Genomic DNA, 14890 nt, shown 5'->3' on the forward strand with positions numbered 1-14890 from the left:
AGCCGGTTACCAACTGCTACTGTACTTCAGCCACAGGGATAATTTTCTGGCTCTATCAGCAGCAAAACATTCACTGCAGTATTTTCTGCATTTAGCAATTCCCCACAATGCCACACTAACCGCCCGGGACCCTGAGCAAACCTGACTTTCGCCGTCACGTAGACAAAGCAAACAAGCCAAGACAAACCTCAGGCTCACAGAGATCAGATACAGAGGCGAACATGTTTATCTCCAAACCTCAAAACACGAACCTACGGATTGGTGTGATGCCATCATGACATCAACCACCGTCAAAGCAGCGCTTGAAAGGTACTTAATCTGAGCATTGTTCTTGGAGAAAATAAAAGGCAGAGGGGAATGTCCGGTTGGATAACAATGGCTGAAGTCTACATTGTGCGGACCAACAAGAGCCACTGTCTTTGTCCAGCCAGATGCTACATACTCGATCAGATGCTACATACTCGTAATGCACACTTCATTTCTAATTTTTTTTTTTTTTTTACCTTTTTAACATGATAAAAAGGTACTGTGTGAATAGTGCGACAAGTATGCTGCAAAAAATAAAATAAATAAATAAATAAATACATTTTAAAAAAAGTTAATCACAGCAAGTATTTTAGTCTTATATTTGCACTTAAAATAATATTTCCACTTACTTTTTTTTTTTGGCTTAAGACAAAAACAACAGCCAATGAAATGAGATTAGAAAATTACCAACGAGGTAAGAAAATTTCACTGGTCAAGCAAACAAGTGACTCAAGACAAACTAATATATTCTACTTAAGAGAGAAAAAAAAAAGAAAAGATTTCACACCTCATTACAGAACCGTGGTTAAGACAAGTTTTTCTGCAGCGTGGCGTTTCTTTTCGCTCTGCCTCCAGGCAGGTTATTTTGGATACTTTGGGGTGGATTTGAGCTATTCAAAAAGCTGTGTGGGAGGCAGAGTGAGACCACACAGACTGTGAAAGAGGGTGAGAAATCAATAATATCTCACCAGCCAGTCAATAGACCTCCTCTGGTTCCCCACACAACCTCATTACTGTCAGATACAAGATAGGCCCTCCCCTCTGAGCACTGTCGTTAACTCACTAATTAACTGCTGCATCATAACACAACACAACATAACATAACAAGGTAATAGCAAAGAAACTAGCAATGCTGACCTTTTCCTACCCCTAAGTGCATCTACTGCCTAGTTTGCCTAAAAGCTAAAAAGAATCTAACACCGTAACAAGCCTGGTCTTGAACACACCCCAGTGTTTCTGCCTCCACTACATGCACTGGCAAGCTATCCCACACATCGACCACTCGCCGTGTGAAAAAAAATACTCCCTAATATCTCCACCTTTGCCAATTTCCATTGGCTTCCTCTTTCCATTTGTGTCATGAGTACTGGGGAATTCCTATGAGGACCCAGAGGACAGGGGCAGTGGGTGGGCAGGGTCAGGGGGCAGACATGCAGACAGTCACAAAGACAAAACAAAAAGCAAATGGAGAAATTAAGTTTTTCTTTTGCGGAGTCTATCGAGCAGGGATCGTTGAATCAGGAGCCAAGAACTGCTGGTTTCTGAACCTGGCTCGAGCGGAGAGCCCTGCAATAAGACAGTAAAGCAGTACTGGACTAAAGCAGCCGAAAAGATGGATGCCAGAGGAACAGCCAGGACCCCCCTCAGGCTGGCAGCTTAACACACGTGTGGAGGAACCGAGAGAGCAGCCAGGCTAATTAGTAATTACACACTAATCACTCTCTAAAAGACAATCTCTCTCTCTTTCTCACTCTCTCTCTCCCTCCCTCAATCCATCCCCTTGGTCAATCACAACCAGAATCACCCATCAGGGGAGGTTGCTTTCCCAGAATTCCCTGTTCCAAGTGCCCTGAATCTTATCCCCAGGCGACGACCCAATGGGAACACGCTCAGCCTCTCAGCTGGATCACGCTGACCAATCACAGGCTCGGCGAGACACAGAGGGAGGGACGGATAACGTGACGCAAAAGTCGTGCCAGTAAATCCTCTCGCTCCCCTACTTAGCCTCCAGGACAACTGAATCGCTACAAAATCACCAAAAATTGCTTGACATGACCAGCAGGGACAGACACAGAAACATAAACACACACACACACACACACACACTCTCCGACAGAGCAACTGTCCTGTGGTAAATATGTCTTGTCATGTCAACCTGCATTGAATTAATCGTACTGTCTTGGGTGTATTTTGTCATGTTTGTGTGTTAGGTGACCACACTGGATAAGCCAGTGTTGGCTTTTTTTTGTTTTGTTTTTATCCTCAACTATTTTTCATGAATTGCTGCCTGCTATGATGATGCAGTCTTTTTAGAGTTTGAGGACGTTTCCCTCCGGCTTCTGGAAAAAACTTTAGACTTTCTATTTAAGCGGCATCGCATCCCTGTTCAAACCACTCACTGACGCGGGGGCCATGCTGAACGTGCAGCCTAAACATCATTGGGCGTCCATTCTCTTAAAATAACATGGGCCACACTCAAAACTTGCTTTTATGGCGACGGTGAAGGTGAATCTGTGTTAAAAGGAGGGAATTCGGTTTCCAAATTGCATTCCAGCCGAATAACTTTTATCCAAGACCGGTTTGATTGGTGTAGAACATAAACAATCAATTATGATTTATTCATTTATTTATTTATTTAATAAAAAATAATAATGATGTAGATAATTATTATACAGTTCGTTTAATAACTGCTCGATAATCCGGAGAATGAACCCTGCGCTCACCAAACGTACCTTAAATGTACTTATTAATCGACACGTCTCTTACTTCGATGGCTGTCTCGGTGACAGAACAAGAATTTAATTCCGACTATTTAAGCGGAAAGTAAGGGCATACACGGATACATGTTTACGCGTCTACACAAAAGGAACATCGTCGAACGTCAGAGGAATCCTGTTGGCACTTGAACTTCACGCGCAAAACGTTCCCATGAACGGTCGAAACTCCAGTACCAGCGAGAAATTTCCAAAACACAACGCAGCGTGAATCCCACTGCCCTAAATATCACGCCTCAGAGTCAACACTGCGTGTCCCTAAGCTTGCAGACAACTGTATTGTTTGAACTAGAACATAGAGCGAATCCAACAATAGCAAACTCCCAAGTTCTTACCTATTTGACAGGTAAGCAAGAGATACGCCAGCAGCAGAAGGCTTTTGTGCACAGACACGTCCATATCGTTCCTCTCAATCAGCAGGACGTACGCGCAAATATATCTCCTTAGGTGAGAAGTTGGAAATTCCACTCCCCAGGGCGCATGAAGATGCTATGATTGGGTCATTCCTCCGCGTTTCCGCCTCTCGGTGGCATTCGCCCCTGTCACGCTGCGGTCTCGCTTCGGAGCGACTCGAAGCGCGCGCGCATGTGTTTGAATGTGTGTGTGTGCGTGCGAGAGGGAGAGAGCGAGAGCGAGAGAGAGAGCGAGAGAGCGAGAGCGTGTGCACCGCCCACAGCTCACAACAACACCGTGACACAACACGCTGGCCCCGCCGAAAAATGCTTCCACTTTAAGATTTTATTCTGAGGAAAAACTGAATAATTTTTTTCATAATTTCTCAGATTCATGTCTGGTACCCGTCACCTTACTGGAGGGAATCGGACATTGTTTAACAAAGAGCGCAATTAGGAATCTTCTGATGGAATGAAAGACGCACACATATGCAAATGCACACACACACGAACAGAGAGAGTATACTTGTTTGTATTTACTTGTGCTTTAAAACTATGGTGACATGGTTCTCCTTACAAACCCATGACATGCTCGCAGTGAGAGGGTTGCAAAAGTGGGGTGGGGTGTTAAAGAGAAGGTCAAGCAGGGGATATATGGGGGGGTGGGTGGTAGTGTCAAACAGAGACTGGTAGTGTCTGTTAGCTCCTGTTCATCGATATCTCCCTCGGGCTCACACTCACACTCTGCTTTTGATCGCTCTTCAGCAGGGATCCACTTAAGCAGGATAAAATCACCACTGAGATTTACATAACATTAAACACCCCGCCCCCCTCCCGCACACCCCACCCTACCCCACATGGTAAGCTGTTTGAATGTAGGACATTCCACTTTTGCTTCCCATAACAGCGCGAGTGTTATGAGAAAATATGGACTTCATGCACCAATATATACTCCTACGTTCAAAATTGGGATACCGTAAACAAGGAAATCTCTAAATTGTGAAAAAAATATATGCACACATACACTCAGACATCCCTTGATAACACACTACCCTGGTCATCCTCATTCTTACTCTATTTGAATACATTTACATAATTTAGCCCAGATTATCTTTAATTTATGCAGGACCCTGATCCTCACTTGTTGGAATGTGTTCTTTTCATTCTCCTTTTATAGTCAGAGAACAGGCATGAGTGTGTGTGTGTGTGTGTGTATGTATGTATGCATGTGTGCATATGTGCAGGTGTGTGTGAGTGTGTGTGTGTTTGTGTGTGCATATGCACAGGTGTGTGTGTGTGTGTGTATGTGTGCATATGTGCAGGTGTGTGTGTGTGTGTGTGCATATGCGCAGGTGTGTGTCTGTGTGTGCACGTGTGTATATATTTGTGTGTGTGCACATGTGCATATGTGCGTGTGTGTGTGCACGTGTGCCCATGTGTGTGTCTGTGTGTGTGTGTAATTGTGTGTGCGCACATGTGCTTACCTGTATGTATGTATACTTGTGAAGGCTATGTGAAAGTAAATGCACACACAGACAGATGTAAAGAAGTTGTAAACACAGATCTAGCGGTCACTGAGGAGACGCGTGGTGTGCGATTGTTGAAAGTTCCTCTGAGTGGCGTGTGGTACAAACGAGAGTGCAGCAGTGGGAAATGAGGGGTAATAGCAACCGCAGGGTGAGAACAGGTGAAATGCTGTTATTGACAAACCAGCCACATGGTCGAGAGGGATTATTTCAAAGAGCAAAGTCAACGTGATTTTATTTGATCTGGCACAACGGACACATGGCAAGGCTGTTTACACGCAGTGTTTCTTGGGACGGGAGGACAAAGGTGCTTCGGCGACAGAAATGATCTGCGTCATTGCAGCAGAAGTACGGCGTGATCGAACTGCGATAGATCTACCTCATGCAGATCTAGCTTGCGCAGATCTACCACACGCAGATCTAGCTCACACAGATCTAGCTCACACAGATCTAGCTCACGCAGATCTACCACACGGTTTTCAACACTTCCCTCACCCCACTTTTGCAACCCTCTCCCTGCAAGGTTTCCAACACTGCCTCTCTCTCTCTAAAAAGTACACAAGGGGGGGGAGGGGGGGGGGGGCATACAGTCCTGCACTCTGTGCTCTCTGCCGCCCGCGCGGATAAAAGGCGCAGCGAGCGACCGGCGTGGAAAGCGGTCGGGCATTGTTAATGCCAGGCGGGCTGGGGATGCTAGTGACGTAATGGCGAACACGCAGCCGCCTCGGTGAATGCTCGCTCTGTTAGCCACGAGTGTGAGCGACCGCAGCGCTGCACAACTAGCCTTCGAGCCGCACTGAGAGAGGAACGCCTTCACGCGGCCTGATAACTGGGAGGGCCGCCACCTAACCCCTCCCTAGTGCACCCCCCCCCCCCCCCCCCCCTTTAAAAAGATCAATATTTTGGCCCCGCTGTGTTGTTGCGGACGATAACTGTCCATCTCATCCAATCAGAGGGTACGATGTTGACTCGGCCAATCAGAAAGTAGAACGTTGACAGGCTGCTTTCTTTGTAACAGTGTTTCCACGGCAACTGTGACAAGGCCACTGTGGCAGATTTTTCATGTTCTATCTTCCATCGTCCGTTTGTATACCTGGAAATTTTAGTGATCTTGCTCAAATGAATGTAGTAAATGGTAAATGGTTGATGGTTGGCATTTATTTATCCAAAGCGCTGTACAATTGATGCTTCTCATTCACCCATTCATACACACACTCACACACCAACAGCGATTGGCAGCCATGCAAGGCACCGACCAGCTCGTCAGGAGCATTGGGGGGTTAGGTGTCTTGCTCGGGGACACTTCGACACAGCCTGGGCGGGGGATCGAACCGGCAACCCTCCGACTGCCAGACGACTGCTCTTACTGCCTGAGCCATGTCGCCCTCACTGTGTGGGGTACTACACCCGTTAGTGTTAGTTAACAGTGCACACCAGCTCGAGACGGTGGCCAACAGCAAGGACGATCTCAAAACAGTAGGAGTCAGCTACATTTGCAAATAAATATATCGTTTTTCCTCCTCTGCTTCTTTTAAACTGATGTGACAGTAGTGCTTGAAGAACTTTACTGGTATGAATGTTGTACTTTACTGGTATGAGTGTTGTTGCTGTCTGTTGTGCACTTTAAGGCGAAGCTCATTGTAATCTCGTTGTACACCATATAATGACAACGAAGGCTTTCTATTTCTCTTCTATTCTAGTGTGCTGGCAGTTTTCAGCAGGGGCAGAAATCAACAACTGTGGAACAAACAGCAGGGACCTTCAGAACGGACCCTCACCATTACAATACTTACATCACATCACATCACAGCACAAAACAAGCCGTTTCATTATATAATTACTTGTTTGTGATTTTCTGAATGTAAGCAACTGTGAGAGGAGGTTCTGCCTGCCCTCTTTCCCCTCCAAAAAAACGATGAAAAACAAAAGCCCAGAAGTGAAATGAACTCAAAGCCTCCAGCTGCCAGTCCAATAAGTCGTGTGAAAGTTCCCCTGCCGAAAGCCACGATGACCCAGCAGTGAACTTAGTTTGGAGGTGAACCAGTTGCCATACTGTCAGTGCCCCAACAACACCCAGCTTCCCTGGAAGACAATGTGTGAATTCACTCTATGGACTCTCTGTGCACCCATATATACTCCTACGTTCAAAATTGGGATACCGTAAACAAGGAAATCTCTAAATTGTGAAAAAATATACGCACACGTACACACTCAGACATCCCTGGATACCCTGGTCAACCCTCTCTGGCCATTCTTACGCTCGGCTGTTGCGTTCTCAAAGGTAGGTAAAGGTGGGGATGAGTTCGTTCATTCTATTCTAGTGTGAGGGTGGACCTACATTTTGGTTCCTGCGCTGGGAGAGCGATGCATTCAGCCCGCCTGGACCCACTGCTCGCTACTTGAACGGTCTCTTGCGCTGATCACGGCTGTTCACACTGCTGCTCCTTCCCCAAACACACAGGAGAGAGACAGGATGCAGAGGCCTTGCTGTGTGAAAGGCATCTTGCGCTGATCACGGCTGTTCACACTGCTGCTCCTTCCCCAAACACACAGGAGAGAGACAGGATGCAGAGGCCTTGCTGTGTGAAAGGCATCTTGCGCTGATCACGGCTGTTCACACTGCTGCTCCTTCCCCAAACACACAGGAGAGAGACAGGACGCAGAGGCCTTGCTGTGTGAAAGGCATCTTGCGCCGATCACGGCTGTTCACACTGCTGCTCCTTCCCCAAACACACAGGAGAGAGACAGGACGCAGAGGCCTTGCTGTGTGAAAGGCATCTTGCGCTGATCATGGCTGTTCACACTGCTGCTCCTTTCCCAAACACACAGGAGAGAGACAGGACGCAGAGGCCTTGCTGTGTGAAAGGCATCTTGCGCCGATCACGGCTGTTCACACTGCTGCTCCTTTCCCAAACACACAGGAGAGAGACAGGACGCAGAGGCCTTGCTGTGTGAAAGGCATCTTGCGCCGATCACGGCTGTTCACACTGCTGCTCCTTCCCCAAACACACAGGAGAGAGACAGGACGCAGAGGCCTTGCTGTGTGAAAGGCATCTTGCGCTGATCACGGCTGTTCACCCTGCTGCTCACCCTGCCCCCCCGCCCTGCCTGCCAATCAGAGAGCGTGCCTGTGACATCACTCTGCCTCTGAAGAAGCTTTCATCTGGAGTCCAGTGGCAGCTCCAACCACACACACACACACACACACACACACACACACACACACACACACACACAAACACACATACACACACACCCCCCCACACTCACACACTCACCCACACACTCACACACAAACAAACACACACACGCACACAGAAATAAAGTGACAAAGGAGGTTCATTTCATTGATCAAATTTCTCAAATGTACCCTGAAAGTACAGTAATGTTCTCTTGGGGTACAAATGAGTATGTTTCCCAAGCAAAAAAGGTACGAATTAGTTGCTGGCTAGGGGTACAATTTTATGTAACGTGGTTGAAGGGTTCAAAAACGTCAGTTTAATTAATTTAGTGGAAATCAGAACTCCAAGTTTCTGAGTGCAAGCCTCGCGCACGAGCGTGTGGGGTTGTGTGTGTGTGTGTGTCGTGTGCTTGTGCATGTCACAGGAGATGTGCAGGAGATGACGATAACAGAATCACGGTATAGCCGGCAACCTTCCGACACTGACTCTGGAGGCCACAACAGAGGCTGAAACAGGCCGCTGAGAGGGCAGGCAGGCAGGCCCAGGGAGGCGCTGGGGGGTCCGGCACAAAGCTTCCTCTAATTAGGGGAAATGTTGTGAGCCACTACTCCACACAGAAGCGCGGGCCTCAGCTCACAGGCCCGAGTATCCTAGCAACAAGCCGGCCGTGAGGAGAAAGGGAGAGTGAAGGTACCACACACACACACACACACACACACACACACACTACACACACACACACTCACTCACTCACAGTCAGAGGAACAAAAGCCCTGCCCTGCGCATTCCCCCATTCTGCAGTCCCACAAGAACTCTCTCTAAAGGAAAGCTTTTACTTAGTGCTCTCTGCCTCACGCCCACACACAGGCAGAAAGACGCAGAAACACACACACACACTCATACACATGTACACACATACGCATGCTAGCACACAATGTCACTCATACACAAACAGCATTCAGTGTGTACATGTGTATGAGTGTTTGTTTGTCTGCATGTCTGGGTGTGTGTATATGTATGGACGTGTTTGTGTGTGTGTGACATTGTGTGCCACCCACCCACCCACCCACTCACTCACTCACTCACTCACTCACTCACTTGCGGGTGCAGTGTGTGTGGGGGGGGGGGGGGTAGGGAGGGTGGGTTGGGGGCAGTGTGAATGGAGGATGAAGAGGGGGTCTAAACATAAGAAAAACACCCCGCATGCCCAAAAGAGGGGACAAACTAATCCATTCAGCCCTGTGTTTCTGTGCCGGAAGCTTCTCACAACCACAAACACAGAAGCCCGCTTTTCACCACATTGTACTCCTCATTGCCGTAAACATGTCACCACCACAAGTTATTTTCTGTCCAACGGATACCAGCCCCTTGTGTGTTTAACCCTGCGTTTCCCGCGGCTTGGGAAAACACGGAAAATGTTCAGAAACCTTAAGCTGACCCCAAAATACGCAGAACCTACGTTCTGCGCGTTCAACTGGAGCGGTTTCCCCCGAGTAAAGGTCGCTAGCTAAACCGGCATCACAAATGGAAAAGACTCGAGAGACATTCTTACGAGCATCCGCCAGGCCATCATGAGCGCTCTAAGTGGCACGCGTAATCCTGTTACGCGGCGGTTATGTCCGGTTATAGTCCCGCAGGAGTTTTTCGGAGCGGGGTGAACGATGCGTTGTGGAGATATCGTTCGAGGGCGGCCGGATTTGGCCACGCGAAAGCGTATTATCATTAACCGTCTCCGCATTTCCAGAAATAGCTAAACCTGCTGTTCACTGTGTTAGCGGTCCCCCTCACGTTACTGAAGAGGATGCGATCTGCTACCGCCGTCCTTGGACTCTAGCCTACTCCACTGTCGTCAAATAATCAACTGCCGCTTCGCACGTCTGTTCCCATAGCAACCTCGATTGAATTTGTTTGAGGCACACTGAGCTCCAGACCGTTTCCCTCAAAAACGTAACTCTTACTAAAAGCAAAATATCAACTAGAAGAAAATTAGACGCACACTGAAATGTAATATTAAAGTAAAGTAATAGTAGATATTAGATGCATGCTGGTACCTGAAACTGCAGTATTTTTACCGAGCATCTGTGATAAAATGTATACGCGAGTGAAACATATTTCAGGGGGTGATTTTTGGAGGGCGGGGAATTGATCTGACTGATGTTAAATGAGGAGGGGGGGGGGGGGGGGGGAGTAGGGCTGTAGCCTATGGCTCTGGGGGGGAAGAATGCGCTCCCCTGATTGGACCTAAATTGACCTAAATATGCCCACTGGTACAAGATGATGTAAAACCTCATAAAATCTTGCTTTCCAGGAAGTGGATGGGGAAAAAAAACACACAAAATACACAAGTCTACAATTTAAAAAATGTGTTGGAATATACTGTATACTTTAAGACGAGTTGATATGGTCATGAAGAATTAACCTGTTGGCATGGAAAAACAGTGACAGCTGCATCGTATAAGAATGTGTGTGTGTGTGCGTGTGTGAGAGCAGGAGTGGTTTGTGTGGGCATAGTGTGCGTTTACGCATGCATGCGCGCGAGAGGTATATGCGTTGTATGTGAATGCATGCGTGTGTGTTTAAACACCCAGCCTGTAGCCAGTGTTGGCCCCCTGCCTGCACACAGTCAACAGCGGTTGGTGGAAAAGAGTGGTCGCTCACCTGGCTTGAGTCGACCAAGGACCAATCGCACGCATCCTCAGCCGGCCGGACCAATCGCACGCAGCCTCGGCCGGCAGGTCGTGGGACAGCTACAGTGGGATCCCTGCCAATGGCTAATCCCCAAACACAGCCCCACGGAAGAACTCACCAGGAGGGCACACCACCAGCAGGATTACCGAGTTAGCTGTAATAAGTGCACAGAGAACAGTGCTGATCCATGCTCCAGTTTTGATGCGGGTCCAGGTTTTACTGTGTGACCTTATCGATTACATTACATTACATTATTGGCATTTGGCAGACGCTCTTATCCAGAGCGATGTACAGTTGATTCGACTAAACAGGGGCAATCCTCCCCTGGAGCAATTCAGGCTTAAGGGCCTTGCTGAAGGGCCCAACGGCTGTGCGAATCTTATTGTGGCTACACTGGGATTCAAACCACCAACCTTGTCTGTCCCAGTCATGTACCTTAACCACTACGCTACAGGCTGCCCTATCCAGCTAACCCAGTAATCCTGCTATGTGACACATGCCCCAGCTCACTGTCAGCTGTATGCATATAATGTGAAATATTTATAACACACCTCTCACACAATGAGGCTTCTCCCTGTTTGAGTCCCGCCCCTCCTCGTTAATATTCTGGAAGCAGAGCGCAGAATATGTGCAATTAACAGCCTCCCAGGGTTATTAATCTCCCAAACAAAAAACTTCTTTCATGTTGTCATTATGGGGTGTTGTGTGTAGAATTTTGAGGGAAAAAATGAATTTATTCCATTTTGGAATAAGGCTGTAACATAACAAAATGTGGGAAAAGTGAAGTGCTGTGAATACTTTCCGGATGCACTGTATATAGAGAGAGGATCCCCGTTTATCGCATCTTCATGTTGCTGTCGATGCGAACAACGAAATGGCTCAGAAATCTGTAGTCAATTAAATAAATGAGTTAATTAAATAAATGAGTTAAATAAATGAGTTAATTAAATAAATTAGTTAATTAAAAGTATAATAAATAATAATAAAAATCATAAACCACCCTCCGCAACTTGCTGATTGGTCGGAACCGAAAGATAATCAAGATAAGGTCAAGGACAAACAGTGGTGCTATCGATATTTACACCACATAATTAATTCAATACATACACTTTAATGAATTCCAATTCAAGTGAAAATAAATTTTTGTGGTAAAAAATACTCACTGAGCACATTATTAAGTAGGCCTGAACCAGTTTGGTAATATTTAATCAGTAAATCATGTGGCAACAACAAAATGCATAAAAACATGCAGACTTGGTCAAGAGGTTCAGCTGTTTTTCAGGCCAAATGTCAGAATGGAATGATTGACTGTAGAATGATTGTTGGTGCCATACAGGGCGGTTTGAGCATCTCAGAAACTGCTTATCTCCTTGGATTTTTATGGACAAGAGTCTCTAGGGATTGCACAGAATGGTGCGAAAAACAAAGGTAGTGTGCAGAAGAGCATCTCTTAAATGCACCATGCGTCAAACCTGGATAGACTACAGCAGCAGAAAACGTAATAAAAATTTTTTTTTTTTTAAAGATCTAATAGATAAAGTGCTCACTGACTGCCTATTGTTCGATTTAAAAAAAGCTATTAAAAAATAACTAGTAGCATAACTATACTACCTTTCTAGCTGCCCATGACTGGAGGTCTATAATTATAATCGGGTTCATTGTCTGATTACGTTCTGTGCCATCAGGTCATGGCAGACAGGTTAATATGCTCTAAACTTTGTGCCCACTTTTAAAAATTGACCGAGAGTATGCAGCAAGATGCAGTTTGTGTCAGAAAGCCGTGCCATGTAAGGGGCAAGGCACTGTAAAGCCTAACCAGCACACTGAATACAGCGGCTGCTGCCCCATCATCCACGGGCAGCACCACGCAGCCTAATAACGCAAATAACGCGACGACTCGGTCTCGTCAAAGGTCTGTCCTGCAATTTACGGATTTATCGATTTGATGCTTCTCACTTGAGAAACTCGATGATGCACTTGCAAGTCGCTTTGGATTAAAAGCCTCCGCTAAATGAGTCGAATGTCAATGTAAAAACGTCAAGTCACGTCGGAAAAAAAAAACAACAGTCGACGTCGGATAAAACACCAGAGTAAACTTTTTAAATGAGTATCCTCGTAAACACTTTAGATCACGTTCCAAATTCAGCACGAAGTCAGTCAAGAAACAGCCACTGCTGTGAGCACAAAGTATGTTTTATAGGCAAGACCAAGTTGTTTGTTGACTAAATGTTAGCTATATTTTTACTTGGCTAACTTACGTAGTATGATACTGTGCAACGCTGTCCTGACAACTTCTGCTTGTTCATTTTTTCCACTGTCCACAGAACAAATGACAACTTGAATGTTTTTATGTATTTATCCAGTTAACTTGTGAGAAGCTCAAGGACCATAGTATTTGTATACCATAAACAAACAATACGATATTATCACAGACATGATTTTTAATAATAGTTTTACAAATCAATTATTATTAATATTACAACATTAATTATTTACACAGCATGTCTCTTTTGTACAGCAAATGGATAAGAATATCAATAAGAGTATCGATAACTACAGGAAACAATAAAATATACAGTACTGTGCAAATGTTTTAGGCACCTGTATAACATTCTTTCAAAAATAATTCAATGAAAGGTCCTAAATAAACATACTATACATTTTAGCAGAATATTGGGCAGAATAGTTCAAAATTGAATCAAATCAATATTTTTTGTGACCACCCTTCGGCGTTAAAACTGCATCACTTCTCTGAGATATAGAACTGCAGGACAGCGTTGGCTAAGACACTCAGCAGGGAGGTTGTTCCAAGCATGTTGGAGAACTTGCCACAGTTCTTCGGCAGACTTTGGTTGGCTCCTTGCTCCTGATCTCAGACAAGTTATGTAAAAAGTAGTCAATTGCTTACAGTAATATGTTACTTTAAAAAAATTAAATACAAAAATGTCTCTGTAAAATTAAATCTTTTGGAAAACGAATATTTGGAAATCTCAAATGTGTTCTTTTATATTAACACCCACAAAAAATATATAATAAAGTCTAGGGTGCCTAAGACTTCTGCACAGTACTATATAGTACTGCGTGTATATATATACAGTGGTGTGAAAAAGTGTTTGCCCCCTTCCTGATTTCTTATTTTTTTGCATGTTTATCACACTTAAATGTTTCCGATCAAACAAATTTAAATATTACTCAAAGACAACAGAAGTAAACACAAAATGCAGTTTTTAAATGAGGTTTTTATTATTAAGGGAGAAAAAAAATCCAAACCTACATGGCCCTGGGTGAAAACGTGATTGCCCCCTAAACCTAATAACTGGTTGGGCCACCCTTAGCAGCAACAACTGCAATCAAGCGTTTGCGATAACTTGCAATGAGTCTCTTACAGCGCTGGAATTTTGGCCCACTCATCTTTGCAGAATTGTTGTAATTCAGCCACATTGGAGGGTTTTCAAGCATGAACCACCTTTTTAAGGTCATGCCACAGCATCTCAATAGGATTCAGGTCAGGACTTTGACTAGGCTACTCCAAAGTCTTCATTTTGTTTTTCTTCAGCCATTCAGAGGTCGACTTGCTGGTGTGTTTTGGATCATTGTCCTGCTGCAGAACCCAAGTTTGTTTCAGCTTGAGGTCACGAACAGATGGTCGGACATTCTCCTTCAGGATTTTTTGGTAGACAGCAGAACTCATGGTTCCATTTATCACAGCAAGTCTTCCAGGTCCTGAAGCAGCAAAACAGCCCCAGACCATCACACTACCACCATATTTTACTGTTGATATGATGTTCTTTTTCGGAAATGCGGTGTTACTTTTACGCCAGATGTAATGGGACACACACCTTCCAAAAAGTTCTCGTCAGACCACAGAGTATTTTCCCAAAAGTCTTGGGGATCATCAAGATGTTTTCTGGCAAAATTGAGACGAGCCTTAATGTTCTTTTTGCTCAGCAGTGGTTTTCGTCTTGGAACTCTGCCATGCAGGCCATTTTTGTCCAGTCTCTTTCTTACGGTGGAGTCATGAACACTGACCTTAACTGAGGCAAGTGAGGCCTGCAGTTCTTTGGATGTTGTTGTGGGGTCTTTTGTGACCTCTTGGATGAGTCGTCGCTGCGCTCTTGGGGTAATTTTGGTCGGCCGGCCACTCCTGGGAAGGTTCACCACTGTTCCATGTTTTCGCCATTTGTGGATAATGGCTCTCACTGTGGTTCGCTGGAGTCCCAAAGCTTTAGAAATGGCGTTATAACCTTTTCCAGACTGATAGATCTCAATGACTTTCTTTCTCATTTGTTCCTGAATTTCTT

General features: G+C 45.4%; 1 protein-coding gene across 1 annotated transcript in view; it reads right to left on the reverse strand.

Annotated features, from left to right (window-relative positions):
- The window catches only part of LOC133118785 (receptor-type tyrosine-protein phosphatase zeta-like), a 44491-nt gene extending 41117 nt beyond the window's left edge, over window positions 1-3374 (reverse strand). The window contains exon 1 of the mRNA XM_061229017.1: window positions 3137-3374. Within this exon, the coding sequence (XP_061085001.1) occupies window positions 3137-3200 (64 nt within the window). The 5' untranslated portion in view covers window positions 3201-3374. The remainder of the gene's footprint in view (window positions 1-3136) is intronic.
- Between the last annotated feature and the right edge of the window lie 11516 nt (window positions 3375-14890).

Source organism: Conger conger, chromosome 19 (genome assembly GCF_963514075.1).
Source record: "Conger conger chromosome 19, fConCon1.1, whole genome shotgun sequence".
NCBI lineage: Eukaryota > Metazoa > Chordata > Actinopteri > Anguilliformes > Congridae > Conger > Conger conger.